This window comes from Diaporthe citri (assembly GCF_014595645.1).
Source record: "Diaporthe citri strain NFHF-8-4 chromosome Unknown scaffold_11, whole genome shotgun sequence".
Taxonomy (NCBI): Eukaryota; Fungi; Ascomycota; class Sordariomycetes; order Diaporthales; family Diaporthaceae; genus Diaporthe; species Diaporthe citri.
The window spans coordinates 504,151-523,378 of record NW_025064856.1 but is presented as its reverse complement, the minus strand read 5'-3'; the positions used below and the strand labels follow the sequence as shown (position 1 = coordinate 523,378).

Here is a 19,228-nt window from a genome sequence, read left to right as displayed (position 1 = left end):
ACCGGAGCTCTTGGGACCCTTGGCCTCATCAAATCGTCCGCCCCGAAAATTTCCGCAAAGGCTTGGGCACTATCAAGGTAAGTTCACTCATGTAACTTCCCATAATCTTGCGTTTCTAATTCGGCTATCTAGGGTGATTCTATTTGCTCTCGTCTGGGTTTCAGGATTGGCATTGTTCTGTAGGCTCATCCACATTCCATGAGCATGATGGTGTGCTGATGTATCTGAACAAGTCAATACTTCTCTTGTAACTGTCTACGACACAGCGCATAACTATACGGTAACGGCAGGGGTTGGTCCGTTCAACGGATCACTCCTGCAGCCATTCAGAGACCACCTCCACACCTTTGCACCCACATACCAATATGAAACCCTACCTTATACCTGCTTCGCAGCCGCATATACACTTGTGGTGAACCCCTTGGTGTCTGTGGTTGCGGAGACACATGGCTGCTCCAGCAACTTGTGCGCATCATATATCCTATCAGGTGGTCTGGAAATGGTGATTCCTTGGGTCCCACAAGGCTATGACGACCACTCAATGGTCATGGTAAAGAAAGTGCCCTCGATTCAAGTCGACTTTACTGGTCCCGCCATGGATAGCTTCAATGATTCGGATTGCGATACCTTTGGAGAAACCGGAATATCGATTGGCATTCGGCTTTGCTTGGCACAAACACCATACGATCCGGGGGCAATCCGAGCAGGTGTGTTTAGTCAGACAAGTGCGGTGAGCCTCGACTGATGAGGGATACATAGGAGTGTTTGTTTGCCAAAGTGGCATCGACAACGGAACGTGTGACGGACGACACGCCGCACCCAATATAACCACCAAAGTGTCATTTCACACTCTTCAATCGTCCATTGTCACAGCCCGATCAAACCACAGTATAATCAGCGTCATGGACAGTACTGTATGTAAACTCTTGCATCTCTTCATGACCACGCAGTTAGGGTGTATTGGAAATTACTGACCGTTACATAAGCAACCGACACCAGTCCTAGACCTGGATCTAGCAGCGTACAGAGACTCATTAAGATGGCTACTCAATTACACGGCAGCGGACTTGCCACCTACATCCTCGATAGCCCAAAGCTTTTGGAGCGCTCAAAAGCAGCTTCAAGATCCTGCTACCTGGGGCATACAGTTCCAAAACTTCCAAAGCATCCTGGTTTTCCCCTTCTGGCTTTTCAACGTAAACAATTGGGGTAACAAGGAGACACACGCGAACACAACAGTTCCGAACCTGCCACCGGAGTTTTCAACGGAAGCCTCAATCGTCGAGCCGTATTCAAAATTCAGGGTTCAGCCTGCGATGTTCGCCCTCTTCCTGACGCTCCAAATTGTCTCGTTGTTATTTGTCGGAGGAGTCGTGGTGTGGGCTTGGATAACCTCGAGGATGCCTCTCAAGACGTCTTCATTTCCGTTATTCGATATTGCATTCAGGGCGGAGGTGCAGAGTGACGTTGGAAACAAGGATCTGAGCGATCTGAGTGACTCAGAGATTGTACACCTGATGAGAAATGCAAAAGCAGTTGGACGGTCTGAAGTTTGAAACATCGACTCACTCATACACCGATTCTCATGTAATCTACTTCTCGTGACCTTGACAGAGACAAGATAGGGATAAAACTGTGTTCAAGACTAGTGGACCATGTCGTTGGTTGATGAGTTTTCACAAAGTCCTAGTCGCGATTGGCTTCCAATTTTCAATGCCTCTCTCCGTTGGCACAAGCCACACTATGCCGCCTTGCCAACCTCCCATCTCGTGAGACGTTTCCCCTAGCTTGACACCAGACTCCTTGACGGCATCTTTGATTGCTTTCAGCTTTGCCTCGTCAATGGCCACATCACCACTGCCGGTGTTGTCAACTAACGTCGAGCAATACAGGGCCTGCAACCCGAGTGGGGATGGCACAACTCACTACATCAGACTAACATGAGGCCCAAAAGCCTCCTTCCACTCAGAAAGCCACGCCTTCGTCTTCGGCCCAACCTCGTCTTCCCCCTCGACACCACGCGCCCTGGCGATAGCCGCGACGTCCTTGGCGCCGTCAAATCCGCACTTGAGGTAGCATCTCCGGTAGTAGAAGTCTTGCGTCTTGACACGCTCAAAGCGAATCGCTACATTCGACGCCGTAGGAAACGGGATGCTGTCAAGCCACTTCTGGGGCTGGTCGCCGTAGATGCTGGGGTCGATGCCCGACGTGAGGGTCAGGTGTGGGGCGAAGACCGGCGGGCGCGGGGACTCGTCCGGGAAGTGGGCTGGGAGGGTCGTCTCGATGAGCTTGGTGATGACCGCCTGCAGGGGGTGAGTGGGTGGTGGCGTCAGCCAGAGAGAAGAGCCTGGCATCTTGATACGTTGACTGCTGGTGAGGTGGTTGCTTGTGGTTGACTTTGGAAGGGAGGACGATGACGTTTGCAGGACCTGGCGACATGTAGTCGAGTTGAAGGTTAGGGTTTAACCCGTCGCTTTTGCATCCAGAGAAGACCGACCCACTCCCTCACTCCCTTCACCTCCAGCATTTCCAATCATTGAACGACCGATGTTGTTGCAATGCCCTTAGTAAACCACAACGACATATGAAATTTCAGTCGCTATGCAGATAGATGAAAAGACCCCAGATCGAAATTGATGAGAAAGCAGACCGGTGGGATCCAGTGTATCATGGACAGCACGGCCAAGGCGCAGAGAAACAGAGGTGGGTAGGATATGGTATCACTCGAATAGAAGACATTATCAACGCTCATCGTCAGTCATTAGCCGCACCCGGACAGCAGCAGCAGCACTCAGGCCCTGGTCCGCCTCCGGTCAGACCTCCCCTTCCTCCCTTTCCTCCGCCACCAGACCTTGATCTTCTTCCTGAGCGCCGTATTAAACCCGTACGTCAACGCGTTCGCCAGGCCGACGAACTGGCTGCTCGACTGCAGCGCCGCCAGCACCCTGCTCTGGGACGTGTTGCCCGTCGCCTCCATGAACCGGTTGACCAGCCCCGGGATCCACAGTATCACGTACATGATCGGGTACGCGTTGAGCAGCAGCATGCGCTTGATCTCGCGCTCCATCTGCCGCGTCTGCCGCCGCTGCGGGAACTCGCTGTCCGTCGTCGCCGTCGCGTCGAACTTGCCGCCGTTTAGGGCTGGCGGCGGCGCCTTGCGGTTGGCAGTCGTCTTCATCGTCGGCGGCTGCTGCTGCTGTCCCCGGCCCGCCGCCGTCTCCTCCTCGATGATGCGGTCGTGGATGTCGTTGTAGTCCTCGTCCGAGTCCGACACGGAGCATATCGAGCTGGCCCTGCTCCGCCGTGACCTCTTTCGGCCCCCCGGTGTGAGCTCCTCCTCCTGTCCGTCGTCCTCGTTGGTCCTCACGTACGCCGCCTCGGGGGCCGACATCTCCCACTGGTCCTCCAGCACCCTGGATATCCTCGACTTGCTGACGGTGGATAATTCCGTGTCCTGGTGCTCGTCCTCTTCCCGGGCGTCGCCGTCGCCCATCCTGTTGAAGCCCTTGCGCCGGCGCCGCGAGCGCTCCGTCGCGCCGCTGAGGTCGGTGAGGGTCGTGCTGACCATGGACCGGAAGTGGCGGTTCATGTACCACCACACAAAGATGTAGATGCCCGCCGTGAAGAAGATGATGGCGATCCTCCACCCGTGCGTCAGCGCGTACCGCAGCCCCGTCTGGGAGCTGACAATCCAGCACCAGTTGCCGCTCACGGGGCCCATCTTGCCCATGGACGTCGCGATCGTCGCCGTGACGAAGGGCACCACCCACACCGAGACGCAGATGGCCACTTTCCGCCACGTCGAGGCGTTGGGCATGTATGTCGTCCGCGTGATGGTGAGGAGGGTGACGAGGGCGATGACGAGGATGGAGAAGTCCGAGGCTTGCACGGACATTTGGCCGACGAAGCCATTTACGGTACACGCCGTGCTGGGATATAGCGCATGGTCGCGTAGATATATTATACCTGATACTGTGTTGTTCAGTGTATTTACAAATTCTGTCCATCTTGTCAGCTTTCATCCCCATTAAATCAACTGAGCCAACCGAAGAAGACGGCATGTATGAATAATGGCAGGCCTCTAATCATGGAGTCAAGTGCACGTACCAGCCAGCGCCAGGTTGAAGACCAGAGCATGGCGAAAAGAACGTTGCTCGTGGCGATAATATGCGTACGAGGCCAGGACGCACGTCGTGGCTATGAATGATATGAGGCTGCCGGAGAAGGTGACAGCGGCGACAAGCCCGTCGAAGCCCGCCCTCGGGTCCATCGTGATGGGTACGGGTACCACGGGCTCGAGTGGTGTCGATGTAAAGAATGAGCAGTAGCGGCGGTCACGCCAGATGAGCGCCCGACCCTGCCGGACTGGACAATGTCAAAGAAAGTGGTTGACCCTCCACCAAAGTGGATGGTGGGGTCTTCGTCCGCAGGCGTCGTAAGTCAGGGGTCGCGGGTCATGAGATTCGTGCCATCAATTATATCGTGGGCAGAACGTTCTCTCGGGTCGAGTGGTGATGATTTCGACTCGCGAACAATTCGGGAAAGCAAAAAGAGGCTGGCAACAGAGTAAGAGAAACGGCTTCTGCTCTCGATTACCCATGGAGGCCAAGCAGGGGCGCAGCGAAACCCATGCCCTGGATGAGTGGACCGGTCGCCCATCAAGGACTCCGAGACATTATACAGAGAGTTACGCCGCACGTAAATATCACGACTGACTCGTGGCCCGGGCAATGATGATTTCAGGGGTTGGCGCGGGCTTCCACGGCGATCCCTGATCCGCAAATGACCCGGCCGGGTCCAGTAGCCTGGATTGGCGAGGGCCAAGTCCTCGAGTGTCTATTTCTGGCCTGGTCTGAAAAATTGACGTTCATGCGGATTGGGTGAAGCGCGCGGGCGGCTCTTCGACTTCGCTGCAACAAAAGGGTCTGAGCACCCGGGCGCAGGGCATTTTCGGGCCAAGCACAAAGCCCTACAGCTGCCGTGCATCATCCCAAGTCGCCTGAACCGATCCTTTGGGAAGCTCATCTGCGCAGGTTTTAGTCCCGCATGGCATGCATGTGGTGCCGTACCGCGCATAGCCGCAGCTGAGGGCGGCCTTACTGCGGCTGCTATCGCCAACCCGAACCTTACATTAGCCTAGTTTGACGAGCTTGCCGAGTTTCGGCGGGCTTGACATGATCTGGGGGAAGTTCCACTCATGGGGTCCACATTGTCGCTCCCCTTGGTTTCAGAATCCACGGGGCCTCGAGGCGAGGCAAAGACAAGCTTCACAAAGTTTCAATCCGCCTCTCCGAGTCGCTGAACAGAAGCAGCAGCAGAAAGCTACCAAGTCAGCAACGCGCTGTTGATTGCCGCCGTTGCAGACGTTGAAGCACCTGACCGCGGGGATGGTGATGTGCTGCTAGTCATGCTTGTTCTCACACCATGCCCTGTCATGATGCAAAATCGGCTGCAGCATTTTGGTTGAACTTGGACTTGCGGCCGTCACAGCTGGTCGACCATGATTCGGAAGAACCGTCTCAATGCTTTGCTCCGTGGCAGTGACATCCTGATACCGGCAGAGTGTTCTTGCAACCTGCGAACGGTCTCGTCAATGCCATGGCAGACTCACAACTCGGCGCCTGAAGACAGACGGTGCACATAGTCCGTACACCTGCGCGAGTCGTTGATCAACATCGGACTTTCGGACTCCAACCATGCCCCTGCAGCCATGTGAGGTAACCTGCGCGGATGACAGATCGACCACGTGAGCCCAAATGAAACATAGAGTTAGTTTACCTTCGCTATCCTATCCTTCAAAGACTGGTCTTGTCTCGTTGTCTTGTCCCGTTGTCTTGTCCCGTTGTCTTGTCCCGTTGTCTTGTCCCGTTGTCTTGTCCCAACTGACTTACAAGCTTAACTTTGACACACTGAATGAACCCACATTAGGCTTAGTACGAAATGCTATAAAACGCAAACGTTCTGGTCAAATCTATAGCTTCGCTAAGAACTGACATATTGGTACAGGCTAGAACAAATTTAGTTCAATGGTGTTGTTCTTAGGGCGAACAATATGTGCCTCAAACTAGCTCGCATGCCATTGCGACGTTGACAGTGGCAGCTCACTAGCAAGGGTCCTGAAACGAGCTGAGCCAAGCAGACTGAAAGCCGTTTCCCGCTGTAGCTAGTCTTGAGCCGCTGCAGTTGAATACCGAGAATTCCTCTGCCCTGTGGCCAAAACTTTCATAGCAGCGTCGAGGCAGCTATGTCGATTCACGGCGAGTTGACCCAGCCAGGCCTCAAGGTCGGCCGTGACGCCCTCCCTGAGAGCCACGTCAAAGAGGCAATCCTGCCAGCTGCCCGCGACGCACAGCCGCTCTCCCGCCCTAGTCATGGGCGAGATGTTGATTGCGGCGGCAGTCGTCTCGGTGCTCAGAGAGAACTGCGCCATCCGGGTCGCCCAGGCATAGTCACCACCAGACGGCGCACTGTTGCCGTTTGCACAGTATGTCTTCAGCGCCCCGTCCTACACGCCAATGCCCGTGATCCACCACGAGTGCAGCCGGGGTCTGCGGGCGGCGTTGGCCATCTCCTGCGGCCAGTCTCCTACGAATTTCATGATCCCGACGATGTTGTTCTTGGGGCGTGAGCATCGTCGGGCCCCATTCTTCCCACATTGTTTTGAGGACGTAGGGTAGGGTCAGAGGCAGCTTGCAGATTTCCTCGGTCAGCGGCGGCAGCCTGGGGGGCGAGTCTGGCAGTCTCACTACTGATGACTCGTGGGTGCTGTTTCGTGTAACATCACCTCGCGTTGTGGCGTTGAGGCTCTCAAGCAAGCTGGCGTGAAATATCTTGCCGCTCATTCCGTCGCAGTGAGGGTGGTTCCAAGTCAAGATCATCTCGACAAAGTCGGCTTGTTGCGGACGTATGACAATAATTCTGCATCCTGGCCAACGTCAAGTTCACCGTACGTAGCATCAACCTCATCCGCGATGACTCCTTGTCAAATACTATCGAGGATTAGGTGGCAGTCGTTGAAGCGCCATGTGATGTGCTGGCGCAAATCCAGAGATTCCAGCTGCACCCAAGTAGGACTCTTGAAGTCTGCATCTGCAATCCCAGCTTGCAATACACCGTGTTTGAGAATCGTATCGAAAATGGCGCGTTCCACGACTCGGACCAGCTCGCTTTGAGATTCGGGGCCGACAAGCCTCACTGCGTCCGTCAGCCTATTGAAAACAGCAAGCCCTTCGCTAGGCCAAGATTCTGGTTCGACACAGCAAGAAGAGTTTCAATAATTATCGTAAGAATGACAAAACTCAATAAGAATGCCACAAGAGTACGCTGGCGAAGATAGAATGGTCGTCGCGGTAGAATGGAGATCTCTGAGTTTGCGGGCTTGCTTGTGGCTCGATCATCACGTAGCACGGGGCTTTCAACAGAGGCATCGCCAACGGAGGATGACTGTATGCTTAGACGATGGCGACCACCATCACCATCTTCGTCATCGCCATCTATATGTTGAGATAAAAGGAGATCGGCGGAAGTACGTCCGGATGCAGGCGAGGCTCTGCGGCAATGGCGGTCGTGGTCGTTTGAAAGCCCAAGAGATGTTCGATTCGAGACTTGTACCTGACCTTCAATCGAGTCTGGTGTTGTGTTACCAGAAGAACAGCCACTCGAAGCTCCTGTGGTGTCAGTAGTCGTATCTGGGAGTGCAGACAGTTCGGTGAGCTGGATTGTCGCATCTAACGCGTGATTCACCTCATCTCCCCAGGGTGTAGTTTCTGACGGAACAGGCGAAGTGGGTCTGTCATTCTCGAGCATGGTGTGTAGTTTAGGTCCAAGCCACGAGAGATTCAGGACTCTTAGCCATCCTAATAGGGGTGCCAAAACTTGAACCGAAATAGTTTTGTATGGAGCAATCTTCTCGGGAACCAAGATTCAGGGATGGCTTCCGTCACTGTTTTGTTCTGAAGTAAGACACAGATCACATAGCTGGGCTGACATACAGCCTCACTTTGTCTTTCAAAAGCTAATTAATGTGAGCACCAACAGTAGGACAACGTCGTACCTTGGGGGCCGCAAGGCTTGGCCGCAGGTGATATGCACAACTCACCTGTTCATATGGCTGTATACCACTTGATTCGTTCACTTCACTGGAGCTGAATTGCGTGTATTGCTTTTTCGCCCCGCATGTACCACACATTGACGTCAGGCCCTTCGATTGATGCATGTATATATGTAAGCCCCCATCCAGCGGTGTACCAGAACATCAGCAGATTCTGCTAGAAGGCAATTGGTTCGATGATCAATTCGAAAGGCCAAGGAAGAAGATTGAGCATCTGCGCAGGATTCAGGGCATCTATCACCGTACACGAAAGGGGGCTTCTATTCTCGTCATGTCGAAGCTACGGTTAGAGGCAAATTCTCCCGTAGAGTCAAAGGCGAGCCACATCATCACGTCTTTGATGAGAAGCCCGTGGCTGTAGAGGGCTATGGTCTCTGCTCATTCGAGATGGTTAACGAATGGACGCGGTGCCAATGCTCATCACAGAGCAAGACGGAAGGATGACGAACCTTGAAGAGATTCAACCTGGGAAAAGATGGGAGGCAGATAATCCTCGATGGCTAAACTATCCATTAGCTTCCACAGTAGTGCGTATCTTACCCATCGTGAAGGCTAGATGAGGGTTCAATGGCACATACATTTCGTAGACAGTGCACTTGTCCAAACATGGCGCCGGACTCGGTGATCTCCATCTGTACGGGAGAAGACGGGTGGGGTGAGTGGATGAATCAGGTCATACCACTCGGCCCTAGTGTTCTTATTCGTCGGTCAATCCATGACCTCGAATATGTCAGAATGGAAGATGGTGACCTGTTCGTCGCCTATAACAAGTCGCCGCGGATCAGGCATTAGCGACGCACGTTGTAGCTTTGCACTGGCACAGTCCAAAGGTTCTTGCCTGTCCGCACAATTGTTCCGTATGTCTTGTTCAAATCATCAAGAATCAAGTGGTTCCGCGAGAGTCTTGGCACTTGTAAACGTGCCAAAGCTTTGTCAGAGCTGCCAGGCGCGGTTCAGGAAAGTGTTTCAGGCGATGGAAGAAGAGGCGGTAAACTGCAATGCTGCCGAGCACACCCACAAGATAGAAAAAGAGCAGCGTGTATGCGGTGTGAAGATACACAATGGAAGGTCGAGAATGATACGAAAACCGAATCATGGATCCAAACGAGAAGCGAAGAGACGTAAATAATACAGGAGACACGTAAATGCCATTGTCCTCTGATGAACACGCCTAGCTGGACTGCGACACCCCAGCTGGTGGCAGTAGATTTGTCAAGCAATAGATCCATCGCCATGTCAACGAGTGCGTCGTAAGTGAGGGTGAACGACTCAGGTAGGGACGCTGGGAGATATGTGGAATAGAGTCTGGAGCGCAAACAGTTGAGATCTATCGGTGGTGAGAAGGTTCAATGAGACATTCTGCTGCGTCCGTTTCAATGGGTTTGCGGCTTCATGCACTTTATCCTTGGACGATGGAGGCAATCTTCGGAGCTGGCACGATAAGGTATTCTTTTCATCGTTACATGGTTGTGTGGTGGCGAGCACACAGCCAAGTTGCTCCATGTGGACACACTGGTTGCCTAGGCTTATACTCATAGCATTTTGCAAGCATCCAGTCTTGTGATTATCGAAAAAAATCCTGGATGAGACCCAGATCAAGAAATCATCGGTGGTACGGAATCTTTCGCCTGAAATGTAGGTAAGGCGGGGTGGAATATGCCTTGTTATCCACGGTACATTCTTAAGGTGCCTTCACACTAGACGAATAATGCATGTAATTGCTGCCAAACCCTTGTCTGTTCTATGCTACAAGTTGGCCAAGATGAGCCACATATTTGACCAGCCACAGTGGCACAAGGAGCATTATGGAAGAAATCGTCTTCATTGAGGTTGCTTACATGCGGTGTTGGGCCGAGAGAATCCTGATGGGGGCTGTAGACGGGTGCGACCTTGAACAGTGGTCAGCTTATTGGCTACATGTGGCAATGATCGGCTGTCGATCCATTGTGATAATTTAATGCCAGTTTCAGATTTGACTGAGCCTTGTCGAAACCTGGTGATTCTTCCTTCTAAGTTTTGTCTCAAGTGTCGTCAGAAGACGCGTTACGGTGAACAGCCTGATGTGTTGTGCGATGACAAAGAGGCAGACGGCAAGGCACGTTTGGAACATGATCTGTGTCCCATGACACTTTTCCAATAATCATTGTACGAGAATGAAACCTGACAATGCCAATCAATTGGGTCAGAAGGCCCATGAGAATGTATCATCTTCTAGGTTTTGGGAACCGGACTACCCTTGTCGAGAGTTTTCAGGGCTCACAAATATCAACTGCTAGTATTCAGACCGTGTTGATTATATATGAGTGCTCTCAGGAAAGGTTTGGGCAGGATGACGTTTGAACGTTTTCTCATGAAACGGCCTACACTTGATCCACACGGCGGTATTATAAAACTTGTATTGGAATAGAAAACTTGATATGCACACTTTGGAAACGATCGTATCGGCTCCTTTGCACAGCCACGTATCATACCACGACGCTATGGCTCTTTACCGTCAATGATCTGAAGACTATGGTCTTTCCCAGCACCGCATTTGCCTTCTTCGCATCCAGCTCCACGGAAAGACTTACCACAATTTCATTCTTGAACAGCGTTTCATACATCCTGCTCTGGACCTGGATCAACCTCCTCGATCTCACCGTCAATAACCAACGCAAACAATCAGCTTTAATGGAATACAAATTTAACGAGCCATGGCGCCCCATCCCCTGAGGCTGTCTCTCAGCCTTCAGAGCAAACATCATCGGTAATTTGGCGTACCCGATCGCCCAGCTCGTCAGCGTCGCACTGGGTGGTGGTCTTGCTCAGAGTGCTGTTCTATCTGTTCTTGGCTACGCGTATAAATGAACTCGGTGGCGGCAGCAATTGCGGGCCCATCGTGCGGAACATCCTCAACGCTGCGGGCTTCACAACTTTTGCATCAGGAACCCTCGATGTTGCCACAGGTGGTGGGGCCGAGGGAACTGCACCCACCATTATTGCCTGGCTGGGTATCAAAACCGCGGTGGTGAGCACAAGTGTGCGTGCCCAGGGCATGTATGATACGGTGGGCGATGCTGCCGCAAGGCGGCGCACCGTACCACTTGTTTTCGGCGACAAGCAAGCTCGGGTGTCCATTGCGGGGGCTGTGATTTTCTGGTCAGCTGTCTGTCCATATAATTGGGATACTGGGATTTCAGGGTTGGTCCTGCCCACTATACTTGGGACTTGGGTGGCGTGGAGAACACTGAGCCGCACGAGTCCGCCTGACAACAGAGCGACGTTCCGCACCTACAACGTGTGGTTGGTGGGCATCTTTTCCTTAGCCGCCATGGCACAGTTGATTTCTGTGTCCAAACGGGCCTGATTCGGCTGTGAATGGTTGTTCAGCTTCTGTGGTTGATTACTGATGTGACAATATCGCTGGGGATACACTGCATCACGGGCTTGGAACGTGGTTGGATAAGGGGTACCGCAACAATGAAGGCCTGTCGGATCATCCGCTGTGGATCAGCCATGGCATTTCGTCGGCAGTCCGGAAGCAAGGCATTACTCATCCGTCTGCATTGTGACAAGATGGGCAGTCGCCCCCAAGCCTGCAGATCTAAACCCAGTCAGGGCATGTATGTACTCGAGGCTCTGTTACAAGTCAGACTGATGGGGGCCAATCCAGCATTCCGGAGGAACCTTGCCAGGTGTGACTCATGCCTTGGTAAACATACCTTTGTAGATCTTCAACAGGCAAGAGCCTGCTTACTCCAGCCCACAGTGTGCCTGCACAAGAGCCAGCACTGGCAGAGCTTTATTAGATTATAGTCATCCTTCCATGTCCCCACTACATCCATTACCAATCGCTCGCATGCTACTTTGTCGTCTCTATCTAATTGCCTTGCAAGCAATGCCTGTCCTGTTCTGCGTCTTCTTGAATATTCCTGAGCCTGTATACGTTCCCGATCTATTTCTGACCTGTCCATCATGGTGTCAGTCAAACCAAGCTATCTCACCTACGCCATAGTCTCAAGTGTGTCTACTGCCCTATCGGCTGCCTGTGTCACTCTGCGGTTCTTCCAGCGCCAACGGGTGGGCGGCTTGCAGTGGGATGACTGGACGATCTTGCTGGCTGTGGTCATGTCGGTCGCATGTCTCGTGGTCGTTCTGCTGCCCACATCGATCTGCCCGAGAGTACTGCAAGATGACCCGAACATCAAATTCACAGACACAGAACTGAACACTTGGACAAAAGTGAGTCTTGCGGTCAGGCGTTATACTAGTACCATGCTTATACTGAACTGCGGATTGCCAGACTTTGACTGCTACACAAATGTTCTATGCAGGCAACGTCACCCTCTCCAGATCCTCAATTGTGATCTTCTATCGTCGAATCTTCTCAGTGGACACAAGATTTCTCATTTGCACTCACTTCATGCTATTTTTCATTGTGGCAGCCTTTCTCGCATTCGTATTTGTTGCAGCTTTTGCCTATACCCCCGTCGAAGCTCAGTGGGATGTTTCCAAGCAAGCTACGAGCTCGAACATACAGACGAGGGTGTGGGCTATGACATTAAGCGCAATCTACACTCTTTTAGACATCTTGGTATTCTTGATGGCCGCCTACAGGACGTGGAAGCTGCAGATAGACAAGAAACGCAAGATATTATTATCCCTGTTGTTCTTTGTTGGCACACTGTACGCAACCATGGCCCACCTTCTTTTACCAGCGAAACTAGGCCGTTGATGCTGATTTTGATTACTCTTCAGACCCCTTATTGCAGTCATCATGCGGCTGTCCTACTTTTCCAAAAATGTTCCACGTCTCGGCTGTAAGTCAAACCTGAGACATTGTATAACTGAGAGGGCAGGTGAATTTATGTACACTGACACAAGTTCAGTGAATATACAGTTTCCCAGTATGACCTGGTCAAGCGTCGAAATGAACTCAATCATCGTTTGCGCCTGCTTGCCAATGTGCTATAGCTTCTTGGTTGCTCGAGCCAACCGAGGGGACAAAAGCGGGCAACCAAAGGAAACGGGGTACCACGAAATCAATCAGCGCAGGCCTTTTGCAAAGAGACCCAACAGTTTGGGAAGGGTCCAAGCAGACCAACGTCAGCTTCTCGATGATGAGAGGTACCACGTCATGCCTGGTCCTGAATTCGAGATGCGTGGGGACTACTCAAATTCTATGGCCATGGTGCATGTCCGTGGATAATGAATGGTCCAAGACATTATCACTTATATCAAGCAGTCACTAAGATTGACTGGGCAGATCAAGGTCTATTCGAGAGCTTAGTATCACATGTTTAGAATTTCTGGGGCTTCTATAAACTAGGACGCCATCCGAGCCGGGAAAGTGCAGAAGAAATGAGGTTATTGATTTCAACGATTTGGAATAGACTTTAAGAGGCAGCATTGCCACTTTCCCTCAATTTAAATTTTCATGTGAGAAAGAGGGTCTTGATTGTCGAATAAGAGATATCGGAAGGTTCATATTGGATCTACGGTGTCCTGTTATAAGAAGATTAGGCATGTCAACGGCCAAGTTTGGTCATCTAAAGCCTTGCTGGACTTTTGAACTTATAACAATAAATATTAAGCTCAGTGTAGCCTTCGAACCGCTGTGGGATGTAATTTCTCAGCTACATTAGCACAGATAACAATCATCAACACGAGAAATATACATAAATGTCAACTCGCACTGCATCTATCAAGTCGACTCGTCTGTCATTGAGACTGTGAACGAGAAGTGGGTTCTCATTAAAAACTACTAATTCAGAATAAAATGAAGAGAAGAATCATAGTACACAGTTTACAGCCGGTACTTCAGGGGCCGTCCTCCAAAGGCCACCACCAAATACTTTCACAGCACCATTACTCACTGAGTCTTCATACCAGAGTCTCCATGCCTATTTCCCCAGGCCCGCACCTTGCGGTCCATGTCCCATCGAACAAAGACCAAGATGAGCAGCCCAAGGCACCCCAGAACCCAGTCAGCAAAAGCGCGGAGGAACCCACCCCTCCTGCTGGCCCCCATCATGGTAGACAGTACGATCCTCGTTAGGAAGTCGGTCGCGACGAGCTCCTGCCCGCTCTCCAGCCCCATGATGCTCTTCCTCGCGACCTCCTCGGGTGTCTGTCCGCCGTCCGCCTCCTCGAGCATCTTGGTCACGTCCGTCTTGACCCTGTTCTCGGCCTCGTATGCTTCGGTGAAGATGGTGGCCGGGAATATCGTGTGGACCTTGACGGGCGGTGCGTACGGGTTCGCCGCCGCGTAGAGGTTGAGCTCCTGGGAGAGCGTGTCGGATAGAGATCTCAGGGCCGCCTTGGATGGGCTGTAGGGGGTGTACCCGATGATGCTATACAGTGCGAGGAATGAAGAAGTGAAGATGAGGTGCCGCGCCGGAGGAGACTTGTTACTATTCTTCCTGGCCGCCTCTAGCTCCCCAGCGGAAGCAGCAGCCTGCTCCTTGTCGTTCCCGTCCCTGTCCGTCCTCAGCCAACTTCTCAGCGCCGCGTGTGCCATGTAGGCGCTCGTGAAGTAGTTCGCATCCATCTGCGACTGCAGCTGCGCGGTGTCCGTGTCGATGAACAGGCTCGGGTGCGACGTCCCCGCGAAGCACCACACCACGTCTGGTGGTGACCCGCCGTTCCACTCCGTGGCCTGAGCCATGACGCTCACGCATGCCTGGGCGCTGGTCAGGTCGGCAGTGATGGTGTGGAAACGCTGCTGTGTCCCGGCGGTGCCAGCGACGTGATTATGGGTTACCCCTGCCTTGACATACTCGATGCCGTCGCGCAGCCGTTGTGAGTCTCGGGCGACGAGAATGACGTTGCCTCCCTTTGCGGCCAGTTGTCGGCCTGCATCGAGGCCTGTTCCCTTGGAGCCGCCTGCGATCAGGATTGTCTGGTAAAATCGCTTGTCAGATTGACTGCGTTGCCGGGATATTTCTGCGGTAAAGTGAGGGACATACTCTTCCCTCGACAGGAAACGCGTTCGACGGCATGATGCCTTTTTGTTCGCTGCAGTTGAGAGTGCGTCACTGAATAGGATTACCCGGGGTCAATCTCTTTTTTTCTTTTTCATAAAGCAAATGCGTTCCCTCCACAGACAATTCCAAGGAAGGAACGCTAGACTTTTACCGAACAAATCAAGGGCCTGAAAATGTGCAATAGAAAAGAAGGTGGCCACCACTTTTGATAAGCGTGGCTTTCCGTGGTTTTTCAGCAATGGGATCAGCTCCCGAAAGGTCGAGATATCAGTCAAGCTCTGACTAGCGCGGGGTTGATGGAATGCAAGGTGGAAATAGACACATGCGTGCGACCATTCCCTACCGGTTGAAATGCTGGAGGATCCGTACGCGATTGGAGAGCCTCGGGTCTCAGCGGAGGTGATTCGCCATGGCGAGCCGAGCTGCAGGGTGGCGTTGTCCAAAGGTGGTGTCGTGGTGCGACCCGAGACCTGCAGCACACTTTCAGCTTACTAGCGGGACGGCGGCAAGACGTCAGCTTCTTAGCATGCAAGCGAGGACTCAGAGTGCCCAAACAATTTGTCTCTCGCCCCTCCACCAGACTGTTCCGGCTGAGCCTCGATCAAATACTGCAGGGTGAGCGTGAGGATATGGGCTGAAGGATGGGAGGGGCAACAAATAGTGCCACCATCCCTTCCGGTGGAGGATGAACACCCGGTATGGGCAGATAGATGGATGCCTGGGCCGGAAGGTCCAAGTGTGTGTGGCCTGTCTTGTAGGTGTCTATCGCGTGTGGCCAGGTCTGTTCCTTTAAGTGCGTAGTCCTGTCGCTTTCCGTGGCACGCCTGGCTTGCATTTTTGGACGACATCCCCCACCCTTTAGATGCTCACCGTCCAGCGGGCCATTTCAAGATGGCGGATCACAAATCCAACGAAGACGCCACCACGGCCGCTGGTGCTACCATGATAGCCTTGTCGGTCATCGTGGTGGCCTGCCGGTTTTACATGCGGTTGAAGCTCAAGTCCGGGCTGAAATGGGACGACTGGTTCATCTTGATTTCTCTGCTGTCGCTCATCACTGCTGGTGTACTTGTCGTGGCTGGTACGTTTGCGTCTTCTTTCCTTTCTTCTTTCTATGATGTCCACAATATCCTCCTCACAACTTGAAGTAGTGTCGTCATGGATTTTGTTACCTTGATTCTTCACAAGGGTACTTGCTAAGTTGAAAAACACACTGCACCACAGCCTCCACAGTCGACCCAGATTTTAGTTGGCTTGAGATATCATACTCAGATCCGAACTATATCTATACGCCAGCAAACGAGACCCACCTGCTTCTCTCTTGGCTTTCTTCCATCTTCTACTACTGCATCGTGTGCGCGGCCAAGATGTCCATCCTCTTCATGTACAAGCGCATCTTCTCGATATCCGGGCCTTTTCGCCGTCAGGTGTACGCCGTTATCGCCATTCTCACCATGTACTGGGTGGCCATAGTCCTGGCCGATATCTTCAACTGTATTCCGTTCAAATACAGCTGGACTGACAGCAACAGCCCGGCACCGTATTGCTTCAACTTCAATCTGTTCTGGTTTTCCTCGGGTATCATCGAGACCGTGCTGGATGTTGTCATCATTTCTCTACCCGTCAGCATGGTGGCAAAATTGCATTTGAGTATGAGGAAGAGAATTGGTCTCGGTGGAGTTTTCTTGCTGGGTGCATTGTGAGTTCTCTCTCCTGTGCGCCGCTGTCGGTGACATCGTCTGTTGTTGGCGACGGCGTTCTATTAGCTGATGTTTTCCCGTTTCCAGTGGCATCGTGACAGGTGCGATAAGAGTATGGACAGCCTATCGACCCGGCCAACGCTCGCCGTCATGGGGTGAGAGCGAGGTCTGGTCCTCGATACACGGTCAGTCAAGTATTTCTCTGGATCATCCTAGGCCAGTCTCGAACCCAGCGCTGACTCTCAGGGCTCTATCGCAGCCGGTGTATGCATCATCTGCGCTTGCCTTCCAGTATGCTGGCCACTGGCCAGCCCCCTGTTCTCTAAGGTGCGAGGAAGCACCGCCTCATTACGAGACCGCTGGCGCAGCCGCAATAGTCCGCATTCATATGGGCCCAAGTCTACAGGCGACCAATCCAGGGAGGATAAAGACCGCTCCGAAGGCGTCTCCTCTCCCGGACTTCCCGACACTGAGCTGCTTCCTGTTTCAATGCGAGGCGTTAGTCCCGACGTTGAGGCCTTTATAGCATATCCCCAGCAGGCCCGGGCTGTTAGTTCAAGTGACTCTGAGGACGGGGTCTTGATAATACAGGGTGGACAAAACACGGAAAGACACAGATTTGTTGGGTACGGGGTCTGATCGGCGTGGACCATATTTCAAGTCGCTGAAAATGAAAGAAATATTGAATAGAAGTGCGTGCTCGAGCTGACCATTCTGGTTTGTGAGCAAAGAATATCCGGCCATGTGGCTGAGGTGTAAAATTTCAGTCTGCAAGACCCAGGTTTGCGTCCAAATGCCTTTGTCCTCATGCAAGACCCTGCCAAAGAGCCTGATGGGGCGCCACTATCCGCAATTTGAGCCACGGCCTGTCATTAGGGAGTCCATCACGACCAGCTACGAGGTCTCATATTTTTGGAGCTTTCGCCTCCTGCTTGCCAAGGTGGAGTTTTTTTATCAGGTTTCATCCGTCGTCAGCGTTCTCGGAGCTCTCGACCATGCGAGCTACGCGGCCGGATCTAGCTTTCAAGAAATCCAAGTCCACTACAGAAAATCAATATGATCCGAAAATCTCATCGATCGACCGTGACTTCGTGGGAGACATCGGCCGCATGGAAGAGATGGATGTTCTTGTCGTGACCGGGTCGAGGAGCACAAAGTCCTTCCCCAGCTGGTGATGGAGACTGCTACTTGAGTGCCATCTCCGGGTCGTAGACCGCCTTGAATCGCAACAATTTGATCAGGGGTAGTGTGCGTCGGCGAGAGTACCCAACAGTAAAGAAGCTGAGACATGGACAAAAGCCCTTGTTGGCCCGACAGCTACAATATCATAGACCCCTGGACAAATGAAGATTTGGAGGAGAGTGCGCGCGTCTTCTTCGGGGGAGTATATCTATCCGTGTCTTCTCTCATGGACAACAGGGCACCTGACGTTACTTGTGCTCCAACTGGTCTTGGTGGTTTATCATGGAAACGGTGAGCGGAAGATACCGGTACGTCGGAAATTTCAGCACACACATACGCCAGTCCCAATGCGTGCCTGACTGGACGGGCCGGGCCACACAGCCAGACCGTATTTGAATGGTCCGGTTGGGGTCGTGACAAACTGATTGGGTAGCAGCAGAGTAAAAAGCCTCCTTGCGACCAAACATTCCAGGAAATGCTGAGCATGTTGTCGGGCCGATGTGCCCTCCACAGATTTACGGGGCGCTTTCTGCCCGTGAAATGTGAAGATGAGCAACCCACGCCCGGTCTAGACCGTTGGGAACAGGAACAAAGAACGGAACATGCTGTAGAAACGGAACCCAGCGCCCAACGGCTGACAGCTGGTGGGGCAGTGGGGCAGCTCTGTCGCTTATCGATAGACTGGCGACAAGGATCTGATTCCCCAAAGTACCTGGATACTCTGGATGTGGCCTTGTGTCGGGGGCATCACCAGTCAGGCATTCTGGTGAGGAAACAACTACAGACACTGACTTCTGAGTTTTCAAAAGGGTTGACTGATTTTGACCAATTTGAAGCATGTCATATGAACTCAGATCACCAACGTGCAGATAAATCTCAATAGGAACCAAATGAACAGAGGTAAACAGGATGCTGAGAATTGGATGTCAAGTACTTGGTACATACCCCCGGCCCAAGCGCCCATCCACTATTGACCGCAAAATTACGTAGCTCAGGACATTCGGCGGAAGGAAAGCTCCAGCCTCTCTCGCTTTCTGTGAGCCTTGAGAATCCCTCTGCCAACTTCTATTCTAGAACCATCATCGTCACACCCTGCCATACCAATCCAAGCAGTCTGCTCTCTTACTCGAGTCAAGCACCCTCTTCACTGCCCACCTTCTTTTGAGGCATCATTTCTGCCATCCTTGTTCCCATAGCATATCTCGACCTCTCGTCGCCCAGTCCAGTCCGCCATCTTCGTGTCACCCGAGGCCCAATATACCCCGCCGTCG

At 52.5% G+C, this 19,228-nt stretch overlaps 6 protein-coding genes across 6 annotated transcripts; 3 read left to right on the top strand and 3 right to left on the bottom strand.

The window, feature by feature from the left end:
- Positions 1–902: 902 nt before the first annotated feature.
- On the top strand, positions 903–1,556 carry INS49_003926 (uncharacterized protein; the record flags this gene model as incomplete). Its single annotated transcript, XM_043164716.1, has 2 exons — positions 903–914; positions 987–1,556. 2 exons carry the CDS (start codon positions 903–905, stop codon positions 1,554–1,556), a joined length of 582 nt encoding a protein of 193 aa, XP_043018366.1.
- Positions 1,557–1,676: 120 nt separating this feature from the next.
- On the bottom strand, positions 1,677–2,354 carry INS49_003925 (uncharacterized protein; the record flags this gene model as incomplete). Its single annotated transcript, XM_043164715.1, has 2 exons — positions 1,677–1,857; positions 1,930–2,354. 2 exons carry the CDS (start codon positions 2,352–2,354, stop codon positions 1,677–1,679), a joined length of 606 nt encoding a protein of 201 aa, XP_043018365.1.
- Positions 2,355–2,791: 437 nt separating this feature from the next.
- On the bottom strand, positions 2,792–3,895 carry INS49_003924 (uncharacterized protein; the record flags this gene model as incomplete). The annotated part of the gene is made up of 1 exon (XM_043164714.1): positions 2,792–3,895. One exon carries the CDS (start codon positions 3,893–3,895, stop codon positions 2,792–2,794), a length of 1,104 nt encoding a protein of 367 aa, XP_043018364.1.
- An 8,169-nt stretch (positions 3,896–12,064) lies between these two features.
- Positions 12,065–13,002, top strand: INS49_003923 (uncharacterized protein; the record flags this gene model as incomplete). Its single annotated transcript, XM_043164713.1, has 4 exons — positions 12,065–12,331; positions 12,393–12,775; positions 12,848–12,909; positions 12,998–13,002. The coding sequence occupies 4 exons, from the start codon at positions 12,065–12,067 to the stop codon at positions 13,000–13,002; spliced, it is 717 nt and encodes a 238-aa protein (XP_043018363.1).
- Positions 13,003–13,961: 959 nt separating this feature from the next.
- INS49_003922 (uncharacterized protein) lies at positions 13,962–15,090 on the bottom strand (the record flags this gene model as incomplete). The annotated part of the gene is made up of 2 exons (XM_043164712.1): positions 13,962–14,990; positions 15,058–15,090. The coding sequence occupies 2 exons, from the start codon at positions 15,088–15,090 to the stop codon at positions 13,962–13,964; spliced, it is 1,062 nt and encodes a 353-aa protein (XP_043018362.1).
- Positions 15,091–15,966: 876 nt separating this feature from the next.
- Positions 15,967–16,845, top strand: INS49_003921 (uncharacterized protein; the record flags this gene model as incomplete). Its single annotated transcript, XM_043164711.1, has 3 exons — positions 15,967–16,156; positions 16,300–16,774; positions 16,842–16,845. 3 exons carry the CDS (start codon positions 15,967–15,969, stop codon positions 16,843–16,845), a joined length of 669 nt encoding a protein of 222 aa, XP_043018361.1.
- Between the last annotated feature and the right edge of the window lie 2,383 nt (positions 16,846–19,228).